Genomic DNA, 27,291 nt, shown 5'->3' with positions numbered 1-27,291 from the left:
TCAGCAAGCAAGCAGGATAATGTGTCCTGATTGCTGGAATGGATAATAGCGGGAGGTGAACCAGGGGAAGTGGAGGGATAAGAGATGTTTACAAAGTGATCCACCCATTCCTCTTCACATTAGTGTCTAAAGAAGGGTCCCGGAGTTTATTATCCCCCAGAACTCTATGCTATCGCCCGAGTTTAGCCCAAATCTCCTCCGTCAGGAACTCTCCCATTTCTTTCTTGCTAGTTTGTATTCAGAATGAAAAGAGGCAACTTGGGAAGCGTTTCTGGGTTGGACTATCAGTGTTTTGATAAGACAGGCAGTCAAAAGCAAGCAATAGCAGTCAATAGTATCACTAACTATCAGGACATGCCACACTCATCAGGGCATGGCCTACCATTTACAAACAATGCACCCTGCCCTTGGGCCTACCTTAGGGATGACTAATACATAGAAAAGGGAAGATTTAGGGACTGGCAAGTTGGTGCACTTGCCAAATTCAACATGGCAGTGCCAGACTGCACACAGGTTTAGCAATGGCACACTTTATAAGTTGCTCCGGTGGGTGGCACAACCAACTGCGTCCAAACCGCTCCTGGTCGCACCCATGGACCGTTCTCCTGCTACTCCTGCAAATTCATCGGCACCGACAACATCTCCGCTACGACCACACCACAAATTCCCGACCCCAACCACCTAGAATGCATCCTTCTCAACACCCGCTCGGTCCACAGACACGCCATTGACCTCTGGAACTTACTTGACACCATCTCTCCTGACGTCGCCTTCCTAACGGAAACATGGATGAACGCTTCCTCCGCCCCTGACATCGCCATCGCTATCCCTGAAGACTATAAGATCACACGCAAGGACCGCACCGACCACACAGGAGGTGGAATCGCTATCGCCCATAAGAAATCCATCCGCATCTCAACCAGCTCCGACACCAACCTCGCTAACTCCGAACACCTTCCCTTCCAGATCCACATCGACCCCAAGACCACACTCAGAGGCACCCTCCTCTACAGACCACCAGGACCCCGCGCAAAATTCAGTGAAGACATCACGGACTTCGTCACTCCACACGCACTCCCCTCCAAAGACTACATGCTTCTGGGAGACCTCAACTTCCACCTTGAAAAGATCAACGACCGCAACACCGCCACCCTCTTAGACAACCTCGCCAACCTCGGACTTAAACAACTGGTCACTTCCCCCACCCACATCGCAGGTCACACTCTCGACCCCATCTTCACCTCCAGCAATCATGTCTCCTTCAGCCACACTACGGATCTCCTCGGGACTGACCACAGCTGCGTTCACTTCACCTACAACAAGCCGAAACCCATCATCCACCTCCAACCAACTCTACAAAGAAACTGGAACAAAATCACCACAGAGCAGATCTCCACATCACTCCTTCAATCCTCCCCAGCCCTCTCTTCTAACGCCAACGAAGCCGCCTCCAACCTCACCCTTTGGTTATCCAACACTGCCGACACGTTAGCACCTCTGAAAAAACGTCAACACAAACTTGGCATCAAAAAGGCCTCATGGTTCAACGACGACCTCAAGAAATCCAAGAAACTGTGCCGCTCCCTTGAAAAGGCCTGGAAAAAAGACCCATCCACCAGCAACAAGGTCGCCTTCAAAAGCGCCATCCGTACTCACCACCAACTGATCCGAAAAGCCAAGAAAACAGCATTCAAAGATCGACTTGACAACAACGCCCACAACAGCAAGGAACTTTTCAACATCGTCAAGGAATTTTCCAACCCCTCGGCCAACTCCAACGACATCACCCCCTCTCAAACCCTCTGCGATTCCCTAGCCTCTTTTTTCCACAACAAGATTGCTGACATCCACAACAGCTTCGACAACCAACCCGGAAGCCAACCCACCCTACCATCAGCTGACCACCCTCCCCCTGTTAACCCCCTTAACGCCTGGAACCCTATCTCCACTGAGGACACCATCCGCCTGATGAATTCCATCCACTCAGGATCCCCCACAGACCCATGTCCTCACCACATCTTCAACAAAGCAGACTCCGTCATAGCACCGCACCTCCGAGACGTCATCAACTGCTCCTTCAACTCCGCTACCTTCCCAGAAGATTGGAAACACGCTGAACTCACCGCCCTTCTGAAAAAACCAACAGCAGACCCCACCGAACTCAAAAACTACCGCCCCATCTCGCTTCTTCCATTCCCGGCCAAAGTCATCGAGAAAGCTGTCAACAACCAGCTCGCCGCCTTCCTCGAAGCCAACAAATCACTCGACCCTTCACAATCTGGCTTCCGAGCCAAACACAGCACTGAGACCGCCCTCATCGCAGCAACAGACGACATTCGAACTCTACTGGACAATGGAGACACAGTCGCCCTCATCCTCCTCGACCTCTCTGCAGCCTTCGACACAGTCTGCCACAGCACCCTTTTACAACGCCTCAGAAACATCGGAATCCAAGGAAAGGCACTGGAATGGATCACCTCGTTCCTCACCGGAAGAACCCAAAGAGTCCGCCTCCCACCATTCAAGTCCGAGGCCTCTGAAATCATCTGCGGCGTACCACAAGGATCATCACTCAGTCCCACCCTCTTCAACGTATACATGAGCCCCCTCGCGGCCATCGCCCGCCAACACAACCTCAACATCATCTCCTACGTGGATGACACTCAACTGATCCTTTCTCTCACCAATGACCCCAGTACCGCTAAAACTAACCTACACGAAGGAATGAAAGAAGTCGCCGATTGGATGAAACAAAGCCGTCTGAAACTGAACTCAGACAAAACAGAAGTCCTCATCTTAGGTAAATCCCCCTCTGCCTGGGACGACTCCTGGTGGCTGGAAGCCCTCGGAAATGCACCCATCCCGACAGACCACGCACGGAACCTTGGCGTCATCCTGGACTCTTCACTCTCAATGAACAGACAAGTCAGCGCCGTATCCTCTTCCTGCTTTAACATTCTTCGCATGCTCAGAAAAACTTTTCGCTGGATCCCCTCCGAAACAAGGAAAACAGTCACCCACGCTCTAGTCACGAGCCGACTGGACTACGGAAACACCCTCTACGCTGGTACCACCGCTAAACTCCAGAAGAAACTACAACGAATCCAAAACGCCTCAGCCAGGCTCATATTAGACATCCCACGCAACGAACACATCTCTGGTCACCTTAAAGACCTCCACTGGCTACCCGTCAATAAGAGGATCACTTTCCGACTCCTCACCCACGCACACAAATCACTCTACGACATCGGACCAGATTGCCTCAACTCTCGACTATCCTTCTACACCCCCTCCCGCCAACTTTGCTCTTCCAGCCAAGCCTTCGCCACTGTACCTCGCATCAACAAAACCACCATGGGAGGCAGATCCTTCTCATACCTGGCTGCCAAAACATGGAACTCACTTCCCGCCTACCTTCGCCTCACCCAGAATCACCTAGCGTTCAGAAAGCAGCTTAAAACGTGGATATTTGACAAATAATCCACCCCCCTTCCTAAGCGCCTTGAAACCCTCTGGGTATGTAGTGCGCTATATAAATGTTATGACTTGACTTGACTTGACGTGTTGCAATCCCAACAGCAGCATTTAATTTACAAGCCCTGCACACATGCAGTACACTGTACTAGGGTCTGACAAGTAAACCAAATACACCAAACATGGAGTCACTAATCCATACATCAATTTACAATAGAGAGCATATGCACTTTAGCACTGATCAGCAGTGGTAAAGTGCCCAGAGTCATAAAACAGCCAAGAACAGGTCAGAAAAAGTATAGGGTGAAGGCAAAAAGTTCAGGAATGACCCTGGAAAAAGTTCCAAGTCCAACACTTGCCTACTTCAAAGTCATCACTGGGTAAAAGAACTAGACTTCTGAACTCACCAACTCAGTATATTTCTTGAGCTGTGGATTGTCTGGCAGGAATAAGGACTGATGTGCTGCTCAAGGATGAATGTATGATGTTACAACGCATACATTTACAACGCATGCACTTGAAACACAGTATTTACATATCAACATCCACTACAACGCATTCCATTACATACTATGACATTACATCGCATTTTAAAAAACTACCTTAATAACACATTCCATTACATCGCATACTACCTTTACAATGCATACCATTACAATGCATACCATTGCATTGCATTGAAGGTAAGAATTGGATAGTATAGGGGTAAAAATTACTATTCTGTCTCCAGGGGGTGCAACAGTGGAGTAAGTGCTGGATGGTGTAGGGGTAGAAAATACTATTCTAACTCCAGGGGAAGCAACAGTAGGGTAATTTCTGGATAATGTAGGGGTTACAAATTACCATTCTAACTCCAATGGAATGCGTTGTAATCGTATGCGTTGTAATGCCTGTGTTGTAGTGACATGCGATGTCGTTTCATGTGTTTTAAAGGATGTTGTGATTTAATGCCTGCGTTGTTAGTGTAGTGCAATGTAATGGTTATATTGTAAAGGTTGTTTCCCCTCAAGGAGTATCACTCTGCTGGACTGCTGCGCTGGAAGAATGGATTTTTTTGGTGTTTTAATCTGCTGCCTTCTGTCTTCCTTGCCTGGGTGAGAAGGACTGGACCCACATCCCTTGAACTTAGAACCAGAGAGACTCCAAGGGCTTGCTGGGTCACATCCTGTTCTGAAGTCTCAGGGAAATGAAAGGCTCCCAACCAGCATGTAGCAGCACCTGTTATCCGTGGGTCTGCCTTGCCAAGTGGTGCCAGCCCAGTCCTGGACCCTTGAAATGGGCCTGTGGTGCTGCTCCAGCAGACTCTATGCATTGCCAAAGACACAGCATCTCAGAACCAGTGTACCACTGCAACAGCAGATGCATCACCACCTTTGTTATGATTGACTGTGATGTATCACTGACTCTGCAAATCAGTGACTACATTTCTGATGCATCTTCGACATTGCGCGACTCAGAGCTGATGCATCACCATCATCATAGAGATTAACAATGACAAATCACCCTGTTGCTTCTCGCATCTTTGCCCCATCAATGATGCACTTAAGAAACTTTGCATCAGGTCAATCCTGATCTATCTATCTAGAATAAGCTCCATCATGGTTGGCCTGATCGTTTGTATTTTTTCCAGTGAAGTATGACCAGATAGCCCTGGTTGTGGAATTGTGCTTTTAAGCTTTTAAGCGCTACATTTCAGTTTATGCTTTAAAAATGTATGACTCAAGTTCTTTTTGGATTAGTGTAGCTGTTGTCTAATTTTGTTCATGAAATTAAACTATATTTTTGTGCGGTGTTTTCACTGTTTTACTGTTTGAGGTGCTGCACAAATAATATACACGCTGCCTCTAAAAATAAACCTGATTGATCTGTGCCAAGTTACCAGGGTAGCAGAGGTTAATATAATCTATTGACTTCAAAAATCGAGATCAATAATCCATTTCTGTACATTTTTTTTACCAGGTGCTGTGAAAGGGGAGCTCCTGATCGAGCTGTCCTATGGTCCGTTCTTACAGTGGACCTTTCCAGCTTGCGACTATTTTTCAGAAATCGTTCTTGGTGGCTCAACTGATCAGTGTGTTGCAGAGATTAAGAAGTGGTGGAGAAATGAACCAGGAGCTCTGGACTGGAGTCATGTAGCAAAGGCACTTTGTGAGCACCAGGGCAACAGGTATGTATTAAGTGTGGGTGGAAAATCAGTAGCGCTCGCAGAATTTGTGAATTTTTGGCAATTTCGCGATCCGCGATTCTCGCGAAATTGCTGAAAAATCTGCAAATCCGCACACAGGCGGATTTTTTTTGTTTTTCCACATGCCCAAAATGAAGCTCAAATTCAGTAATGTTTTAATCAGCCCAAAAAATTTGTGAGCACGGTCGAGGCTGAGCAAGTGTGCTTTATCCCCATATCTGCCGTCGAAAATTAGCTGTAATCCCGGAAGAAGGTCTTTGCATCCAAGAGTTTCTCAAGCGCCACCCCCATGTAGTTCCTGTGACCAGGAGGCTGCTTTCTCCTCATCTGCTGCCCTTCTCGGTCTCTGACCCTTTATAGACAAGAGACATGTGAACTTGCATAGTCCAGTGGGTTTGGCCCCACCCACCACACACTAGCTGTATGAAACATCTTCCCGCCGTTTCCCAACTATGATGGACAGCTCACTCAGGGGACATCGGCGCCTTTTGGTGCTGTGGCAAAGTTACAGGCACACATGGCTACTGGAGACAAATCTTCTGGCCCTTTACGAAGCTGCAGTGTAGGAAAAGCACTATACATTTTCCCAATGTGCTAGCACTTACTGATTAGCCAGTAGAAACAGTACTCTAGTATATTTGTGTAAATCCGTGAGTTCGCGGATTATTGTGCAAACTTGCAGATTTTTATGCCATTTTGCGAGATTTCGCAGACTGCAAATCCGCAAAATTCGCCAATACTTAGTATATATTTTGCACTTGATGATGTATTACAAATGCCTTCCTAACGCCGAGGGCAGCAGTTTTAGTTTCATGAAATTAATTTCAATGTTTCAATTGGTGAACAACAGTTTAATGCCACTTTTCCATTTTTGAAACTAGGGATTTGTAGGGCGTTCATCAAACTGCTTTCCATCTTTGAACCAGTAAGTGAGAAAGCATGACAAACCTCTCACCATTTCTTGAAGTGCATTTTTTTGGTGATTGTGATTTGGTAATTTGTTCTGTATCACAAAAGGTTATCAACTCATTCTGAATCACAAATAGGGGAAGTCATACATTGGGCATCTCTATTGTTTTTAGGATTAGCATCGAGGTGTGTCACTGGTTCGTTACTGCAATTGTGCTCATAAAAGTTAAATAAGTTGCTTAAATCTCAATGGAGGTGATAAAACATTCAAACAGGAATGCTGTTTCATTGGTCAGTTTCCTCTCCATGGAGTTTGTTGGGGTGCCTGCTTCTGTAAATGAATTCTCAAATGGGATTTTGTTTATAACAGTAGTGCAGGTTCCTTTGAAAAATAACACATTTCAGAATTCAAATACAGGGATCATGGTATGCTGCTCCCTGTAATCATTCATCCTTGTGTTTGGAGCCAGTCGATGGCAGTCACAAACAGTGAAATCTCGCAATGCAACTATATCAATATATAGATTGTATTTCAGAGAGTTCAAAAGAGCGTGGTGATCAACTCCCAACCTCTAGCTGTTTCTACACCGCGCCCTAAGCTTAGAAGATGAAATTTCAATATTTTGTATTCAAAATAGAAAGAGAACCCTAAAAATGGAAAAGCTTAGAACATTTCTCACCTATTTTATCATTGTACAATTGCAGCCATAACAAATAAAGAGCACATTTTAAGATACCAAATCTAAGTAAATATTCAGGTGCCTGTTCAGAAAATGCTTTTGTCAGTCAGTCAAAAACAACTTTATTATCGGCTATAAGCCATGAAAGCTCAATCGCAGTAAATTGCAAGGTTCAAATTATATTATACATCATTTATACATATTGTTAATCCAACGCCATGAAAACTGCTGAATAACATGTTTGTGAATTAAAAAATGTTGTTTTAAAAATTATCTCAGAAACCAGTCTACACAAGGTTTTAAAAGGTTACATTTAATATAATTGTCAACAATTATAAAAGAGAGGTACCTAACCCCCAGTTAAATGTTAGTTATGTTAGTATGAATTTGTAGAGCGCACGTTCACCCCGGGGTTTCTTGGTGCTGTGTACCGCTGGCGAACCTGTCCTTGCTTTCCCTGTGAGATGGTCCCTATTGGGCATCCCCAAGGTGAAGCCAGGCATCCCCGGGGGCGAGGGGGCCGTTGTGGAGATTAAGCAAGCTATTGCCCAGAGTTGCAGCGTGGGACCCATGGTTAGAGAGGCACCGAGGCGAGATTTATCAAGCCCGTTGACATTGGTTCTGTACCCTGCCGCGTCGGGAATCGAACCCTGGTCCCGGGCCGACCTCTGCTTCTGGGTCTGCCGCCTCTAACCGGTGAGCCACACTTCTCCTAAATAAGCAGAGGGTCGCATAGAAAAGTCACTACCTTTACTCCTTCGATTTCAATAGTTCTATTCTAGCACTTCTGATACACCACATTGCATATAAATATCTGGAAGTCACAAATAGCGTCAATTGGGATGTGTCGTATTTTAAGATCCTATAAACCTCTCGAAAATCTCTTAGGGCCAAGTTCTTGCAAAACTGAACAATCCACTTAACTCTGAATTTGGTGTATAAGGGGCAGAATAATAGAACATGCAAATCAATTTCCACTCTGATGTCACATCCTGGACAACCGAAGGAGGAATAACAGGATCCCGACCACTTATTAGTGTACTCCCTCACTGGCAAGGTCCCATATCTAAATTTGGACATAAAGTTTTTTTGCCAGTAGGGGCTGGATATAGTTCATAAAGTGCTCAAAGAAATAGTTGACCTTAACGTCTAGGAATCTAGAGCTCAGGGTCCCTAGAGAGCCAGATTGAATCGTGACAGCCAACCGATATTCCTTAAGAGCTTGGGTGAGTTCCTTTAAAGTAATAAGGGGATATGTCTCCTCCGGTACTAGACAAATATCTGCCCTCCCTATTGCATGGCAGAGCTGTCTCACATGCCTTAGCCAGGGGATCTTCCCCACACCCAGTTTGGACAAAAGACCCCTTAATTCCTCCTTGTAGCAAATAAGTTCTGGAGTGCTCCAGAGGCGTCTCCAATAGAGCAGAGGGCGATTTGCTATTGTGTCCCTGATAGAGACCAAACCCAGATCTAGGCGTAAGGGTAGTAGTGGAGTACTCTGTGGAAGTTTTAAAAGACGTCTCAAGAAGGCGTTCTCTATTGTTCTCAGTTAAGCAGCGTTAATATGGCCCCAGAGCTCAACAGACTAAAGGGCTCCACCCATAGCTAGGGATCTAAGGAGTTCCACCGGGGATCCCAAGGTCTTGAATGTGCAATCATTGTAGACCCTTAGTATACCACTGGAGGCTTGAGCTAACTTCAAATTTACTTTAGTTAGATGAGTCCCCCAATCCATCCTGTCCTTCAATGTTACTCCAAGGTAATCAAACTTGGAGGCTCTTTCCAGAGCCAAAACCCCCATATGAGGATGTGGACAATTTACATTTCTGGCATGGAAAACCATGTACTTGGTTTGAGATAGATCGATCTATAGATTTCTGTTTTTACAAAAATTGAAGAACGCATCTAATGTTTGCTGAATACCCATAGATGACTTGGAGAGAAGGAGCGTATCATCAGCAAACATTAGAGCTGGTATCTTGTGATCGGCCAGAACGGACATATATATATAGACATATATCTATATATACTAGCAGCCTGTCCCGACGTTGTCCGGGTAGGCTTTTCGAGAGTACTGACCAGCATCGCCGCTCCTCCCTGCGCTGGCCACTTCATCTGCTGTGCACTTCTGAAGTGCCTGTCCGAACCCATACTTTACTTTACTGAAGCCTGCTGAAGTGGCTCGGCACCCTTGCCCGCCCTGTTGTTCTGACCCTGCAGGTGTTGCCGAAGTGCAGTTGTAGTGTACCGTGCTGTCTGAAGGAGGGCTCACTTGACTGTTGATGTGGCGATCCTGCTGCGGGTGGGGGTGTTATCATTTTGGGGAGATAGTGCAATGCAACAGTCAGAGGGTGCCAGATCCTAAGGTGGCGAGGGTGCACATTTTACTGGAATGGGAGCCATTCCCCTTGATAATGTGAAGAGGTGCAAGCTGCGGTGGGGCACGCCGGGGTCTAAATGTCTAATGCACCCCCAGCTAAGATTGAGAAGCAAATGGCACCGTCTGCACCCACAGCCCGCTGTATTTACACATTCAGAGCGAAAGAGCGTTTTGCTAACACGGTCAAGTGTGATTCCTTACACGCCGTCAAACATGTAAAGTGTGAATCTATACTACTTACTTACAATATTTGCATTGTGCGATGGCTCATTCCCGCGCTGGGCACTCCATCAGCTGGGCACTTCCGCATGTCAGGTGTTGGTCCCTTGCTCCTTCCAGCGCTCCTGTCTGACACCGAACGCCACGTTTACGTAACGCGACGCCCACATGCCATTGGGCCTCTCGCAAGCGTTGTGACGCGGATCGCCACGCGTCTAATCACTGTATGCATACGCCCATATGGACTACTTTTCCCCTAACGTTCTTCCCCCCCCAATGTATATGGTGTGTTGATGTATAGCCTATGTCCATCTCCTGGACCTCCCCTTTCCAACGCTGTGTTGGGTGTTCTGATTGGTGGTGTACTTTTCGAGTTTACCTGGCTCAAAGGACACAGTTCTCTCTTAACAATAATAGTATAGATATAGATATATACACATATATGTATGTCTATATAATTTCACTAGCATTAAAACCTCCTCATTATCTGTCTATCTGCTCCAGGGTATATTTAAAGGTTTGTACATTTGAGATGCCCTTGAACAAATGGGTTGTAGCTATCCTATTTTTAACGGGAGTTAACCAACATATTAACTAAACATAGCTACACTGTTTAAAATACTGCATCATTTTGACACATCCTTAGCCTTTTGCACCAATTATGTTTACTACTGGTCAGAGTCTTATGTTACTTTGACTGGTTCATATTCTTCAATCTTATTATATGATCCTCAGCATCCAGTGTATTGCTAATTGAGAAGTCTCTTATTTTCTGGCTGATTGCTGTAAATGTAAATGTAAATGTATATGTAAATGTATAGGCATTTATATAGCGCACTACTTACCCGGAGGGTCCCTAGGCGCTTCGACTGCTGCGAAACCCTTCCTGGCTTCCCTGAGAGATGGTCGCTTAATGGGTATCTCCAGGGTGAGACCAGGCATCCCCGGCGGTCTGGTGGGGCCGTTAGTGAAGATGAGGCAAGCTAATGCCCAGAGTTGCCGAGTGTGAACGCTGATCAGAGTGGGCACCGAGGCGAGAGAATTATCGAGTCCGCTGACCCTGGTCCAGAAACCTGCCGTGCCGGGAATCGAACCCTGGTCCCGGGCCGTCCTCTGCTCTCGGGTCTGCCGCCTCTAACCAGTGAGCCACACTACTTCACGTACACTTATTCTTGTCATTTTACATATCTGAGAGATGTTATAGGGTGTGGGATAGTGGTTTTATAAAAGTGGTTAAAGTACAGTATAAATTAGTATTGTTGTCCCGTTCCTTGGGTGCTGCGCTTGAATTTCACATTCATGTTTGTACTTTTGTATTCTTTGTAGGCTACTGTCTCCATACACTCCTGATCTTTTTTTTATATTTCTTTCCTGCCTTTTCATACTTTCCTTACACGTACTTGCCCATCATACTTCACAGATCTGGTGTTCTGATCTGTGGTGAATGCCCAGTGTTTTTGCCTTTCTAACAAACCTTTGCTTGCCTGAGTACAACTATGTCAACGAAAAGCAGACATCACCCATTTACGTCTGTGTCCATCAGTGTGAATTGCAAATGTAAGAAAGTGGAGTCCTGTAGATTGGAGTCCTTATTGCAAATGTTATAAAGTGGAGTGCTAAAGAGTCCTTATTGCAAAGGTAAGAAAGTGGAGAACTATAGAGAGGAATAATGGGTGGTATAGTGAAATGGCTTTGAGTGTTGTTAAGTGGAGTAGAGTGCAATAGAGTGGAGTGGTGTGGGGTGGAGTTGGGTAGAGTGGAATGGCATAGAACAGAGTAGCATAGAGTAGAGTGGTATAGAGTTAAGTGGTGTATAGTTTAGTGTTATAGAGTATAAAACCATGATGTGGAGTACCCTAGAGTGGATTGGCAGGTTAAAGAGTTTTGGAAAGTGTCAGAGAGTGGAATGGCATACACAACAGTGTTGTTGAATGGAGTAGTGAACAGTAAAGTGTTATAGAGTGTGGTAGAGTAGAGTGTTATATGTAGTTGTAGAGATGATTGGCATACAGTGTGGGGGAAGAGGTGTGGCTCTGCAGCCAGGGTGACTGAGCCTGGATGCTGGGGCTCACGGTTCGATCCCTGGCACCGGATGTTGGTCAGCCCAGTACCATGTGACTCTGGGCAATAGCTTGCTTAATCTTCCTGATGGCCTCCAATGCCCGGATGCCTGCGGGTAGATGTGCGCTCTACAAATACTGGATTTAGTGGAGTGGCATTCAGTGGAATTGTAGAGTACAGTGGGATGTAGAGGTATTGAAGGAGTTGTGTTGTTGTGTGTCCTAGAGTGAAGTAGAGTGCCCTATAGTGTCATACAGTGTTGTACAGTGGTCTTAAGGGGCATATTGTAGTAGAGTATTTCATAGTGATATAGAGTCTAGTAGAGTGTTGCAGTGTGGAGTTGTATAGAGTTGAGTAAAATGTTGTAGAGTGGGGCAGCATGGAGCAGAGTTTTATAGAGTGGCGCAGAGTTGGGCAAAGTGTTATATACACCATAAAGTGAAATATGTGTATTTGAATGGGATGCAGGTTCCACAGTACTATGTACAAAATATTTTTGAACAACTTGAATACGTTGAAAATTGAAGCATGCTATGTCAGTGTATTAGATTGTTTTTTATTTTCTCTGCATATTTAATTTTTAGGTACTTCAGACGTAGTAGTCTGTGAATTTTATAGAAAAATATATACATATATATATAGAAACGATATATAATTTTTGCCTTCCTATTACCACTTTAATAAAGTACCAACATGTATGCCCCTAACTCATAAAACAGACAAACAAATTACTGTGGCCACAGAAATCTCCATATTCAAATGCCTTATGAGTATTAAAATACTACTTACCTCTACTACCCAAAAGGTTCATCTGCACACCATAATCTATAATGTTCTCAAGTTTCATTACCATCCATTCAGCTGTTTTTTAACACTACCTGCAATACACATTTCTATGTAAAGTTCAATAAAGTAAAAACATGTTTTGGGCCCCCTCTTTGTTCTTTGCACCTGGTTGACTAATCACCACAACACTTTGTATCCTCTGCTGATTTAGTAAAAATAAAATAGGTCTTCCAAGTTTTGTAGAGATTCATCAAATTGGAAGAAAGTTATTAACACCCACCTCGCCGGACACACACTCGACGCCGTCTTCTCATCCAGCACAGACATCGACTTCAGCCACGCCACAGAGCTTCAATGGACGGACCACAGCTGCGTCCACTTCTCCTTCAAGAGAACGACGACCCACCAACACCAGCAACAGACCGCCCGCAGAAGCTGGAACAAGATCACAGCAGACCAGCTCGCCACCTCCCTGAGCCAACACCCTCCTGCCAGCTCAGCGAACCCCAGCCAGGCCGCCGACAACCTCACGAAGTGGATCAGCAACTGCGCGGACGAACTCGCCCCGCTGAGGACCCCGCCCAGCAGACCCGGCAGCAAGAAGGCCCCATGGTTCACCGACGAACTCAAAAGCTCCAAGAAGAACTGCCGAGCCCTCGAGAAAGTCTGGAAAAGGGAACCGACACCGGACAACAGAACCTCCTACAAACTTGCCACCCGGAAACACCACCAGCTGATCCGCGCCGCCAAGAAAACTGCATTCAAGGACCGGTTGGACAACAACGCACACAACTGCAAGGAACTCTTCAACATCGTGAAAGAGCTTTCCAACCCCAGCGCAGGAAACAACGACATCACCCCATCGCAAGACCTCTGCAACTCCCTCGCCTCATACTTCCACAACAAGATCACGGACATACACAGCAGTTTCAACAACCAACCAACGCACACCACGACCGACCAGCCACCCCCCCCCACCACCACCCTCCACGCCTGGACCCCGATCAGCACCGAAGACACCATCCGCACGATGAACTCCATCCACTCCGGATCACCGACCGACCCCTGCCCTCACCACGTCTTCAACAAGGCCGACGCTGTCATCGCACCCCACCTGCGAGACACCATCAACACCTCCTTCGACACCGCCATCTTCCCTGAAAGCTGGAAACACGCCGAACTCAGCGCTCTACTCAAGAAACCAACAGCGGACCCCACCGACCTCAAGAATTACCGCCCCATCTCGCTTCTCCCGTTTCCAGCCAAAGTCATCGAGAAGACCGTCAACAAGCAGATGGCCGCCTTCCTCGAGACGAACGGATCCCTCGACCCCTCACAGTCCGGCTTCCGAGCCAAACACAGCACCGAGACCGCCCTCATCGCCGCCACCGATGACATCCGAGCCCTGATGGACAATGGAGAAGCAGCGGCCCTCATCCTCCTAGACCTCTCCGCGGCATTCGACACGGTCTGCCACCGCACCCTAGTACGCCGCCTCAGCAACATCGGAATCCAGGACAAGGCGCTGGAATGGATCATCTCCTTCCTGGACGGAAGAACACAGAGAGTCCGCCTACCACCGTACAAGTCAGAAGCCTCCAAAGTCATCTGCGGCGTCCCCCAAGGATCATCCCTGAGCCCCACCCTCTTCAACGTCTACATGAGCCCCCTCGCGGCCATCGTACGCAAACACCACCTCAGCATAATCTCCTACGCCGACGACACCCAGCTGATCCTCTCCCTGACCAACGACCCCGCCGCCGCCAGAGCCAACCTGCACGAAGGGATGAAAGAGGTAGCCGAGTGGATGACGACCAGCCGCCTGAAACTGAACTCGGACAAGACGGAGGTCCTCATCCTGGGCTCCTCACCCTCCGCCTGGGACGACTCCTGGTGGCCTCCCGCCCTGGGCACCGCACCCAAACCGACAGACCATGCACGAAACCTGGGCTTCACCCTGGACTCCTCCCTCTCCATGACCAGGCAAGTCAACAGCGTCTCCTCGGCGTGCTTCAACATCCTACGCATGCTACGGAAGATCTTCTGGTGGATCCCCACAGAGACCAGGAAGACCGTCACCCAGGCCCTCGTCACCAGCCGACTGGACTACGGCAACGCCCTCTACGCCGGGACCACCGTCAAGCTCCAGAAGAGACTCCAGCGGATCCAAAACGCCTCAGCCAGACTCATCCTCGACATCCCACGTTCCAGCCACATCTCCGGACATCTGAGAGACCTTCACTGGCTCCCCGTCAACAAAAGAATCACCTTCCGCCTCCTCACCCACGCACACAAAGCCCTACACGACCAAGGCCCGAGCTACCTCAACAGCCGAGTCAACTTCTACGCTCCCAAACGCCACCTCCGATCAGCCAACCACGCCCTCGCCGCCGTCCCCCGCATCCGAAGAGCGACTACAGGAGGAAGGTCCTTCTCCTACCTGGCCGCCAAGACCTGGAACTCCCTCCCGTCCGACCTGCGCCTGACCCAAGACCACCTCTCCTTCAGGAAGAAGCTGAAGACCTGGCTGTTCGAGCAGTAGCGGCACCCCCACCCTCCCCCCCCCCCCAGCGCCTTGAGACCCTACGGGTATGTAGCGCGCTTTATAAGTGTATTTGATTGATTGATTGATTAACAGACAAATATCTGAGGAATTCCTGCCTTTGGAAAGCCTAACTGCAAATAATACATACATATATGTGGAAGATGTTATTACCTCATTGTGACAATTCTCTATAAGCGAGATTCTTTACTCTGACTTCTGGGCATGACACAGGCTGGTTGAGTCCTGGTTACTCCAAGAGAGAAGGGTTTGGAAAATATATTGATCACTCAAAAATTGTATATTGATTACTATGATCAGGAGAGATAAGTGGTAGTTCCTAAGATGTGACTGTGGATCTGTTGAAGATATGCAATCATTTAAAAGGGAGGTGAGCATAATCAAGCATATGTGGTGTTCCGGGGTAAAACTACAAACTAGAAAAAGAGGTGCAGAAGGGCAGTAATGCAATTATAAACTGAAGCCTAGAAAATAATGTGTCAGTAAAACACAAACACCATTCAGAATGCTTTTGTGCGTGTGTACACATGTATATGATGCATGTGTTTGTGCCTGTCTTTCTGGAGCACATGCTATAAAGACTGGACCAGTCACAATGTTGTTTAATGTCTATATAATACAAACCCCATATAGGTTAGAGTAAAGTTTACTATAGGCACAGAACCTTTCGGAGTCGTTTCTATTTTACCAAATTTTAAATATTGTTTTTTCAAAAGATGGAGATATATATATAGTCCCTTTGCAAACAGACTGTTTATATTCATACAAACTAGTTTTGAAAAAGATGCCATAACTTGTGAGAAAATAACATGTTTTAATTAATAATATATTTAAATGAAAAAACTTTGTATTTTATTTTTTAGTGACGCATGGCCTGAGAAGCAAAATATGTTACAAAGAAAAATCAAGCACGTTCCTAAATATGATGCCAACAAAAGTAACCCCTTGTCTCCCACCATCCTGCCACTGGCTGACTGTCTGATTTTGATTCATTGTTTGGAGACCCACGTGACAAATAAAGATGGGTTCTGCAATGCTTTAAAAAATGTTTCATCACTGGTAAAAGATGAAGGACATTTAGTCCTGATAGCGGGCCTCGATACCACTTATTACACTGTTGGGGACTTTAAGTTTCCCCATCTATCTATGGATGAGAGTTTTATAAGGAAAGCACTTGGGGATGCTAACTATGTCATCAAGGCGCTGCAGGTGTTTCCTAGGACGGTTTATCAATTGTATGATGTGATAGATTACAGCAGTATAATACTTGTTCATGCTCTAAAACAAATACCTGTTTCATGTACTTATGAATCCTAATTGAGTGACATAATATCCACAGAGGGGAAAGGAATAGGTTGTGTCTGCCCTGAATCAAATCCCTTCTGTTTCCTCCTTTGTTGGACCTATTGCTGCTGACATCAGCTCTGCTCTCTGTCTCTCCTTACTTCTTGACCACAGGCCTTTGCTTTTACTGGGACCACTTTCCCTTGGATCTATTAGTTTCTGATTGAATTATTATCATATTGTCCTTTACTGAAAAATAAAATGGATTGTTGCTCAGTCAAAAACTGCTCAAAGTATTTACATTTACATTTTGTGTGTTTTGTTCTGCAATGTGTATTTGTGTGTTCATTAATGCCCATAAATAGATGTTTGATATATATAGTGGCTATATTTTCCTTGGAGAATAGGATATAGCCCTCTTTCCACTATCTATGAATTCTGAATGTGTAGTTTATAATATTTAAATATATTTCCAATAGAGACAGGGTCAGAGCTTTGAACGGTGCAGCACCAGATGTCACTACTTAATATGCCTCTTAGATTAGCGCTAAACCTCTGTGCAACAGGTCTGGGCAGTGACCAACATGCATCCCAAATAGGTGGTTACAAACCCCCGTCACCCACAGCTACAAATTGACCCTGCACCCGAGAAGAGTAAATATAAATTTTATAAATATCCTAATACAACTCATTCAAGTGTATATTGATTGTAGTTATAGTAAATCTTTTATTGTAAATCACTTGTCCTTTTTAAAATCACCACACAGTTGCTTGCCAATGCGTTTCACCCCTCTTGTTTCTTCTGGGCATGCTCAAGTTCTGTTTCTACTACATAATATATATGTAATTGTGCGACCACTTATGATTTTGTTTTGATAATCATAGTTTGGCGATACCAATTGATTGTGGCCGTGCAGAGGATGCAATACTGCCTTAAGAATACTTTGAGGTTACTTGAATTACCTGGCCACTGGATGATTCAGTTGTTTGAAAAAGGCCACTAAACACACGGATGTAATAAGGATAACGTAGAAATTTTCTTCATTTTTATAATAGGGAGTATATGAGATACGTCTGGTAATTTACCACGGATTATCGAAACTAAATCATAAGTGGTCACCCAATTACAAATAATGATTACCTTCATAATCATTTTAAGATAAGATTGACTTTCTGGTGTCTGGAGAGAAATTATGATATATTATCGACAACGTTCAGACCAATTCAATACACAGTTTCACCAATGTTGCTGTTAAGATTGGCTTGGAGCCATACTTACCATCAACATCCGAAACAGAACTTGAAAAATCCCTGAAGAAGTCCCAAGAGGGATGAAACACATTGGTAAGAAATTGACTACTTTAACAGCATTAGTGGTAATTTAGTTCATCTCCCATAATGCACCATGCTAGTTAAAGTGCTTGTATTGTATTTTAAACAGCATTGCACTAAATTCTCCACTAACCCCAGCTCCATACATGTACTGTGCTTATCTATAAAACTATACTGAAAATATGTTAATTTAGCCTGTTGTCTCTGATTCTCAATTTTAAATATACATAATCAGTTCTCCATGGTGTTTATAGGTTAGTACACTTACTGATGAATTCTCAGGTTATCTCTATCCTTTCAAGATAATGTTTGATGTCATACAAATATTAAGACAATGTGGAGTAATATAGTAATGTTAAAAATATATGTTTAACCACTCTTTTCAGGCTAAAGGATATTAGTAGCTATCTCTGTGACATTATAAGGATGCTATCACTCTTAGGTTACTTGCATTCACAATTCACAATTTAGTCAGATTGGTTATTTTGTTCAAGTAAGTAATAATACTGAGGATACATTTTGCAATGGAAATTGTTGTGTGCAGTATGGTCCACATACATCTGCCATTTTACAATTATGTTAAATATACACAACTGTATTTGAAAACAACAACAACATCTAGGTGTCCAACATATTGAATTAAAAGAAGAAGTAATTTGTCACAAAACAATACATTTGACTTTTTGTTTGCTGTTTGACATTAGTGAAGACTCATAAGTAAATCAATGAACCAATATACTGACATTTAATACTTCTAAACGTGTTGTTTACTGACTTACTAGTTTGAAGTTATATCTATTCTTTTCATCTTACTTCTTGGTATGTATATACTGTTTGTGTTGTAGAACCTCATCTCAGTCACACTAAAGTAGTGTTTATCTAAGGTGGAAAATATGTTTTTTAATTTCTTCATTAGGAACACATACATGAGTTTGTGATATAACTACAGACACAGAATCATTCAAATCTAATGGTCAGATTGATAAATGTTCTTGAATCAATCAATATTCAATATGTGATAGCACTTCTTCTTCTTCTTCTTCTTCTTCTTTACATTGTACGAATCAGCCATAATTTAAGTTAAAAAATCTGCTCAAAATATCCCAATCTTCTGTATAAGCCTTCAGTGGAGACACAACTCCTGCTGGTCTGGATCATTATGAGGAGCAGTCTGGTCTGTCAGGCAAGTCCGGGCAGGTTGATAGGTTGAGCCTCACTTACCCTTTAACTCCTATAACCTGCTTCTTCTCCATATATTATAACTGTCTCTGCTCCTTATGGTGAAACATCTTGAATCAGGACCCACCGTTACGGTACACACTATTCATAGGCCACAGGGTATTGTGAGCCGGGGTTAGGCTAATATTGAGACAACTGAGCATGGCCACTGGTGCCGACTGCTTTCATGAAACTGTGGGACACAATATCATGGATCAGTCTCCAGACATGAAGGTCAGGTGGACAAGGTAATAGGGATCCTCAAAACAAACAATCAGTTCCTTGGGGAGCAAAACCACTAGTTGTATAGGGAGTGCAATGACCTTATAGTGAGGTAGATGTCAAGCTTGTGCTTCCTTAATTGGCTGGTGCAGGATAGTTTGAGGGCATCAGTATGGCTATTAAACATTCATATGCCACTTTCGATAGACCTTCAACATGAGCCATCACTCCGCCATGCTCCTACACAGATATGGACGCCCTTTAAACCCTGGAGACACGTGTCATCACCTCAAACTTTGAAACTGTGGATTCATCAGTCTCACTCAGCAGGGGTAATTTGGCTGGATCAGTGGGAAATAATTCCACCAAAACCACCACCAAGAAGAGCAAGCCCAACTTTTCTTCAGTGAGGCACTAGCATTCACTCTTGTGGCAAATGTATTCTACACAATTGCCTCTGAGTGAAAAAATCTATGGAAACATGGACTCCAAACTACTGTGTCTTTACCCTGACAATTTAAATCCATAATACTTGTTAATTCAGAGTGTAAAAATATATTTGTTAAATAATGTTTTAACATTTTCTGTATTCTTAATTATAGCATTTACGTAACTTTTTTTAACAATAGAATCTATTGTTTAATACAATTCATAGATTACTTATTGATTTATCCTGAGTTGGTATTGAAAGATTGAAGCAAAGAATGATTTTTGAAAAACAACATACGGTCATGTAACCATTACCACTACTATAAGACAACACATATAAGTGGTTATATATGTCCATACATTTGGCAGTGCAAAATAAATTCTAAACTTCCCGATATTTAGGTAACATTTCCAAACAAATATTTATTGAAAAATTAAACAAATATTGTTCACTGCTTTCTGGTATCCACAAGTACTTACTAATAGTAAGTATATTAGTGGTAACTTTACTAATATTTATTCTACTAGTAGTAACTTTAATACTAGTCACTGTATTAATATTAACTTCAAATGGAGTAAAGTTACTAGTAATAATTAAAATTTGTGAATACCAATGAGTATTGAATTTACACTTAAGTCAACGTTTACTACATTTTGGTATTCACAAAGGCAAGTTAATACTAGTGAGTGAGAGAGAGCATGAAGGCACGTATGGGTCAGTGAGTTAGAGCATGAGTGCATGTATTTATGAATGAGTGAGTGCATCAGTGGTATATGGGTGATTGACTGAGTACATAAGTGGTGTACAGGTGAGTGAGTGAATGCAGTAGTGGTGCATGTGTGAGTAAGAGAGAACTTGAGTATGTATATATCAGTGAGTAAGTGAGAACATGAGTTTGTATTTGGTTGATTGATTGAATGTGTGTGGAGGTGAGCTAGTAAGTGTATGACTTACGCATTGGAAAGTGAATGAGTGAATCAGTGGTGTGTTGGTGATTGATTAAATGTATGAGTCATCTATGGGTGAGTGAGTACATGAGTGTATGTATGGGTGATTGAGTATATGAGTGTTGTATGGGTACATTATTGAGTGCATGAGTGTGTCTATGGGTCAGTGAGTTTATGCATGTATATGTAAGTGAGTGAGTGCTCTACGATAGTGTGGGGTGAAAACTTACTGGGTCTGCTTGCCATTACTGGCTGCCCTGACCCTCGGAGGCACTTGCTGGGCCTGGTGCCGAGGTGTGGGGGCATTCAACACTGGTCTCCCCTGCTGCCGCTGCATGCTCTGACCTGGTCGCGTGGCCACCGAGGGGGGAGACTACAACTTCCAGGAGTCCCTGCAGCTGAGCGCCGGCCCATTTTTCGCCCGGTGGCGCCTACAAGATTGACAGAGCTCCCACGATTTGGGACGTTCGTGGGCTGCGCCGAGAGAAGCCCGGGACAAGGGCGGGACTATCCTAGGCCGTCAGAGGCTGGAGGACGCTGGGCTGGGTCACCCCCCTAATGTTTGCAGCAAATTGATTCTTGTAACTTCGAACCACTGGAAGGTACTGTTTTCTCTAATTCATGTAAACTGTAAAGGCAAAGACTGACCCCGTATTCTATAAATAACTCGTAGGAGTACTTGGTTGTAACCTCCCCCCAAGTTGAGGACAATTTATTGAACATATTTTAAAATGGCAAGGAGGCGGGTAAACACATCTCTGCTGGATAAGACGTGCACTACTATAGATACATGTTTAGTAAAAGCAGTTAGTGCTCTGTCAGAGGAAATTAATCACACAGAGAGGCGTTTGTCCATGGGATCTACCATTGCGCCTTGCGACAAATCTAGAGGAGAATTTATATTGGCTAATGAAGAAGGAGCAATCATCACTGAGTCACCCCTTATTGTGAAAGATGTAACTGGTAATGGTGTTGATGCAAATGATACTACTGATGAGCCCTCTCATATTTCAAATACACCTACACTATCTATGCTGGTTACTTCACTTAATCTATCTCCCACTCCCCCACCTAAAATTGCTGGTAATAAAAAGAAAACAACTGGGCAGGGAAATACTAAGGGTAAGAAAGATAAGATATACCCTACTCGGGATGGCATAGCAAATACAAATATAGAACAACTTCCAAATGCCGTTCTGAATACTATTTCTCTAGAAACAATTTTTGACAAATTAGTTGTACTGCTTAGGCCACTCCATGATAGGATAGACAATATAGCCAAAGAGTCCATAAATTAAGTGGAAGCTTTACGAAAATCTATGCTTGAATTGAGAAGGGTCATTTGGAGACAGGTGCTAATGGAGAGGGCCCTAATTTGAACATCGACAGTGGTAGCAATTTACTCACAACCATTTCAAATAAACAACATACCGCGAGGATATCTAAAGAGAACTCAAACCATACCGAAGCATCAAAAGAACATTTTATACAGAACAAAGCTAAGGATGTTGCCATTGTCAACTGTGATAAGGACCAAAGGGAGGAAACACATGCAGGGGTCAGGAATCCCCCTGTATCGGATACACCTGCAGCAGACAATTTAAACACTACGCCCTCTAATACAAATAAAGCACCCTTGTCTATTGACCTTCCCCCTGAGTGTGGGGCTTACGTGGCAGTTCTGGTAAATGTGCCCAAATTGGGGAAAGAACAGTGCGAAAATCATGCTGCACTTAAAAATAAAACCTTACATTGGCTATCCAATAATAATACCAGCTAGTACAGTATCACAACCAAACTCAGGGGGGCTATTAGAAAGCCAGATACTGCCTAGTGATGTAATGTTAGTGCCTACAACCAATGAGAGCCTAAACGTCTTGTATCCAACTGGTATGCCTATCATAGCTAATGGAAGTTTACACAATCATGACATGGAACATAGCAGGCCTTAATAGAAAATAAAAAACGCCATTTTGGAAAGATCTCACTGACCTAATTTTCCTGCAGGAGACTTGGCATAGATACCCGATTTTTGTAGGGGGCTATACCTCAAATTGGATTAAAGCCAGCGACCCTACGAGAGGATGGGCTAAGGGTGGCCTCCTGATACCTATTTCCAAAAAACTAGCTGAATGCAAAATTGTAAGTTGTATAGTCAGTTAATGATGCTCCAATTTCGTAAGGGCAAAGATGTGCTCCTAGTTAATTATTATAATAACAGCTTTAACAATAATATAGAATGTGCAATTTATAACTTTGAAAAAGAAATCCATAGGGCATTGGCAGTGCCAAATAGACAAGCTATAATCCTCTGGGTTGGCGATTTTAACATCCAAGCGTGCCCACTGGCCTACACAAAAATATGTAGCTTTACAAAGGGCCACACTTCAGAGGATAATGTTGATTCTATGCATTTCCCTCATGGTGAATACGTCACTGCATTAAATTCTATAATAGCAAAATATGACCTTGAACTTTTGAGTTGCACTATGACCTGGGACAATATTATATGCCCAATGTTCACTGTCAGAGATGCTGCTACAACTTTTGATCATGTCTTAATATCATGTAATGGTGACTATGCTAACTATGGATCACAGCACAGGTTGCCAGTGACCATAATAGTATCTCATTATCATTGCTATGTTGGGGTAATAGACAACTAAATAACCCCAATTGCATTACCAATATTATTCCTACAAGAACAAATGGCATGAAGTTAAAATTGGCAGGTGTTGATCCACAGAAAATATAAAAGGAAGTGATAGTCAAATGCAGACAGGAAATAGATCACTCTCTTAGAGAAGAGGTCGACTCAAGGTCCTTGATTTCTAATTTTCTTAGGAATAATGAATTTATAGATGGGCTTTTTATTACGAACCACAGAGCCAAAAAACAAACACATACAGGCCGGTTTGATAGGAGCTGCACACAGGCCCTACAAAATTTGAAGCTAGCACTAGGAACCAAGCCACGCAACAAAGTGCATATTCAAGAACTACGCTTTAATTATAAACACAATATTGAGGTACGAAAAAAAGAATTGCAATGTGAAGCATGGGATAAACTTCGTTTAGCAGCAACAACCAACAATAGCAAACTGTTCTGGGAGGCAGTTAATTGTCCCTTTTTAAAGGATGACAGTCGACCAGAACCAACCTCGCATGTAAAAAGTGATGCTTGGATCGAACACTACACAATTATTTTTAACCCAGATAGGATTGATATTAATTTGTTTTCTGATTCCACTTGGCCCATACTACCCCTACTGATACATATTGAAGAAGTTTATGAAGGTCTAGCAGACAGTAAAGGGGGTAAGGCTCCAGGGCCCGATGGGGTGCCTATTGATCTATATAAGAGCAATCTAGGGGCCAGTCATTAATTATTCTCCTTTTTAAAAAAGGCTCTAAATCAGAGGCCTGTAATTAGCGACCCATATCATTGCTGGATTCGTCCCTTAAGGTAATGAGTAGGGTTATGCTGAAAAGACTCGAAATGTTGGCCTCAGAAAAAAAAATCCTCTCACCAACCCAATGTGGGTTTAGGAAGGGTTTAGGCACCTTGAAACACTGTGTTAACCTGGATCTGCTTATTAGCAAAAACACATTGGCCAAAGGGTGTAATCTGTTTTTATGTTTTGCGGACCTTAGCAGCGCCTTTGATCTTGTGGACCATTCCTTACTGTGGGAAATATTATTGGATACTGGTGCCCCGAAAGAAATCATATATTTTTTGGCAAGAGTCTACGAGAGATTATCTAGTTAAGTACGCTATGGCCCGGCAGGTGAATGTACTTCCCTGTTTAATGTTAAAAGGGGCATCCGATAGGGCTGCGTCCTTGCTCCACTTCTGTTTTCATTATTTATTAACCAAGTTGATGAAACACTAAAACAGATACCCACGGATGCCCCCTTGATTAACGGCAAGGCTGTTCCAATTTTATTATATGCAGACGATACAGTTTTATTATCACGTTCCCCTATCGGCCGCCAGCGTCTTATCATAATTTCATACTATTTATTAATGGCAGGAGACTTTCAATCAATAAAATCAAGACATTTGTTATGACATGTGGAAAAACAGCACCTACACCCAGTAAGGCTTTTTCTGGAGAGAACAAAAATGCAATCTGTTGAATCATTTTGTTATCTTGGTGCGAATTTTGCAGGAATTGGTAAATAGCTATGCGAATATGATAATATTCATCACAAAATGAGTAGGAACACTAATAGTATTTTTAGATTTTCTGCAAAAGTGGGAGCCCGAAGAGTCAAAGATATGGTGACTATATACAATGTTAGATGTGTATCTTCTTCACTTTACGGTGCAGGAATCTGGGGCAACCACTTTGAAAAGTCATTCTAACAAGATGAAAACAACTTTCTTAAATGCTTGTTGAGTGCTCCACCATCGGCTTCCACAGATTTAATGCACCAGGAAGTGGGACTTAACTATATCTCAGATTTAGCCGCACTACAACCCCTTTTACTATGGCTCTCTATTTGGGCAAAAGAGGAAACAGTATTCACACAATGTATTATCAAGGACTGTCTGAAGCTTGACCATTGTTCACGTATTCCCTGTTTAAGTTTCATTCACCACTGGTTTAGTCTTCTATTTACTTGTAATATTTTTATAGAACCAGAGTACGTAGCCTCAATTGCAAAAAAAGAGCTTAAAGAATCATTTTTAACCTATAAAAGGGAGATACGAGGGAGATTAATTAGGCAACAACCTACCCTTGTATTTTACCAACAATTACATCTTAAAACTGGCTTTCAGGCATACTTTGATGATGTAACAAAAACCTCCCACCGTTTTGTATTGACACGATTAGGTCTAGGGATTGTAAAAAAAAAGCTCAGGAGGAACTTACAAAGGGGGGGTCTAGCCCTACCTGATTTACTTAATTATTGCCACGCGTTCCATTTTAAGAACTTCAGAATATTGGCCAATAAACATGTACCGCCCTCTTTGGGCTTACTGTTTCAGGCCCTACTCTATGATATCCCTCAATGACAGGAGTTTTTTTTTATTTGGGGACCCTAAGTTTTACAAGAAGGTCAGGCTGAAGGTCCTGGGGGCTGCATTAAAAAATTGGATTTATGTCAGGAAGAGTCTAAAATACCGTACTATGCATCCCGGGCTCCTATCTGGGACTCTCCAGGCACTAATGCTTGTTTCAGGGATCATCTCTCTCAGCCTCTTAAAACCGCAGGTATTCGGCTTTAGGGTGATCTCCAGAAGGATTCACAGGTGATGAGCTGGGAATCTCTTTCCAACATCACAGGTGGCACGCTCACCAGATTTAAATATTATCAACTGTCAGGGTGGTTGGCAATCCAGTCCTGGGATCATGAAGACTTAAGTGTCAGGTTTAACTTGGTCTTCAGAAAGGGATGCTGGAAGTGAAATATTTCTTTCTGGTATTGGGCCCTGGTGGAAGATGAAAGTCTGGTGGCATCTGAAATTCAGCGTCTTTGGGGAAATAGCTTTGGCCCAGACACATATAACTCTTTCACTCTGCTGCAGACAGCAGTAAAACCAGCTGCCCTCAAGAGAAATCATCTATATACGGTCTATAGGGTTTATTGGACCCCAGGGAAACTAGCCAAGGCGTTAGGGTCAGTATATCATTGCCCTAGATGCAAGCACTTGGTGGCCGATGATTTCCATATGTTTGTAGACTGTCCAAAGATTATCAGCTATTGGCTTGAGGTAAAAAGGTTTGTTGAAGACGTTCTTCAACAACAGGTGGAGATTAACCCAAGGACAATCTTTTTTGGCCTGACCACATACTACTGCTTGAAAGATCTAGCATCCACATTTATTTTTTATGTGGTCATTTTAGCTCGAAGAGAGATTTTCAAAGCATGGAAATCTCCAAACCCCCGACCTTTACAGAGTGCCTGTCACACATAATATTCACTAGTGAATCAGACATTGCATGTTACACTACAAGCATGGATAAGATATGGTTGGCCCTTGCGGCCTGGCGCAATAAGTAAAGTAGTCCTGTGATTTTACCTGGGTACTGTTGGTTCTTTTTTCTCCTAAGTAACACATGGATTGGGAGCTACGGTGAACAGGAGTGGACTAAGGAAACAGTTCTGACTTGAGGGAACCTTATCTCATTATCATTACTGGCCTAACACATGGTCCGGAACGAGTAAGCCAGATGAGAAGAGCGGAGGGTCAGACTGATTTGCATATAGCCATGTCTGAACTGGGGTGGCAGAGTGGGCTAAAGAACTGTGATGGATTAAACCCAGATCTTTTTACTGGGTTCGAGTGTTTGATTGGTTCAGATGCTCCGTCCATTACCACCCCCTTTTGTACCGCTTTTGGCCGCCATAAGTGTGGCAGGGTATGCTCAGGCGTGAGTCCCTTGCTCACTTTGCCACTGGATTCAAGCAAGCCGGGCTGAAGACGGCTGGAATGCCAGAAACTGGACCTCAAAGCTTGTTTATGGTCCAGGGAAGGCATGGCTTGGCAGTTCGGGCTGGACTGTTCCCATGAGACACAGCGTCAAACTGATTTGCATATTGCCATGTCTGAACTGGGGTGGCAGAGTGGGCTAAAGAATGGTGATGGATTA

The 27,291-nt window shown here is 43.8% G+C and overlaps 1 protein-coding gene across 1 annotated transcript in view; it reads left to right on the top strand.

The window, feature by feature from the left end:
* LOC147718263 (nicotinamide N-methyltransferase-like) overlaps window positions 1-18,535 on the top strand; it is a 33,593-nt gene extending 15,058 nt beyond the window's left edge. The window contains exons 2-3 of the mRNA XM_086966667.1: window positions 5,434-5,641; window positions 16,121-18,535. Of these exons, the coding sequence (XP_086822793.1) occupies window positions 5,434-5,641; window positions 16,121-16,574 (662 nt within the window). The 3' untranslated portion in view covers window positions 16,575-18,535. The remainder of the gene's footprint in view (window positions 1-5,433; window positions 5,642-16,120) is intronic.
* Window positions 18,536-27,291: the final 8,756 nt, after the last annotated feature.

The sequence above is a fragment of the Lissotriton vulgaris genome, chromosome 4_1 (genome assembly GCF_964263255.1).
Source record: "Lissotriton vulgaris chromosome 4_1, aLisVul1.2, whole genome shotgun sequence".
Taxonomy (NCBI): Eukaryota; Metazoa; Chordata; class Amphibia; order Caudata; family Salamandridae; genus Lissotriton; species Lissotriton vulgaris.
The sequence above is the reverse complement of the archived record's forward strand: the minus strand, read 5'-3'. Positions and strand labels throughout refer to the sequence as shown.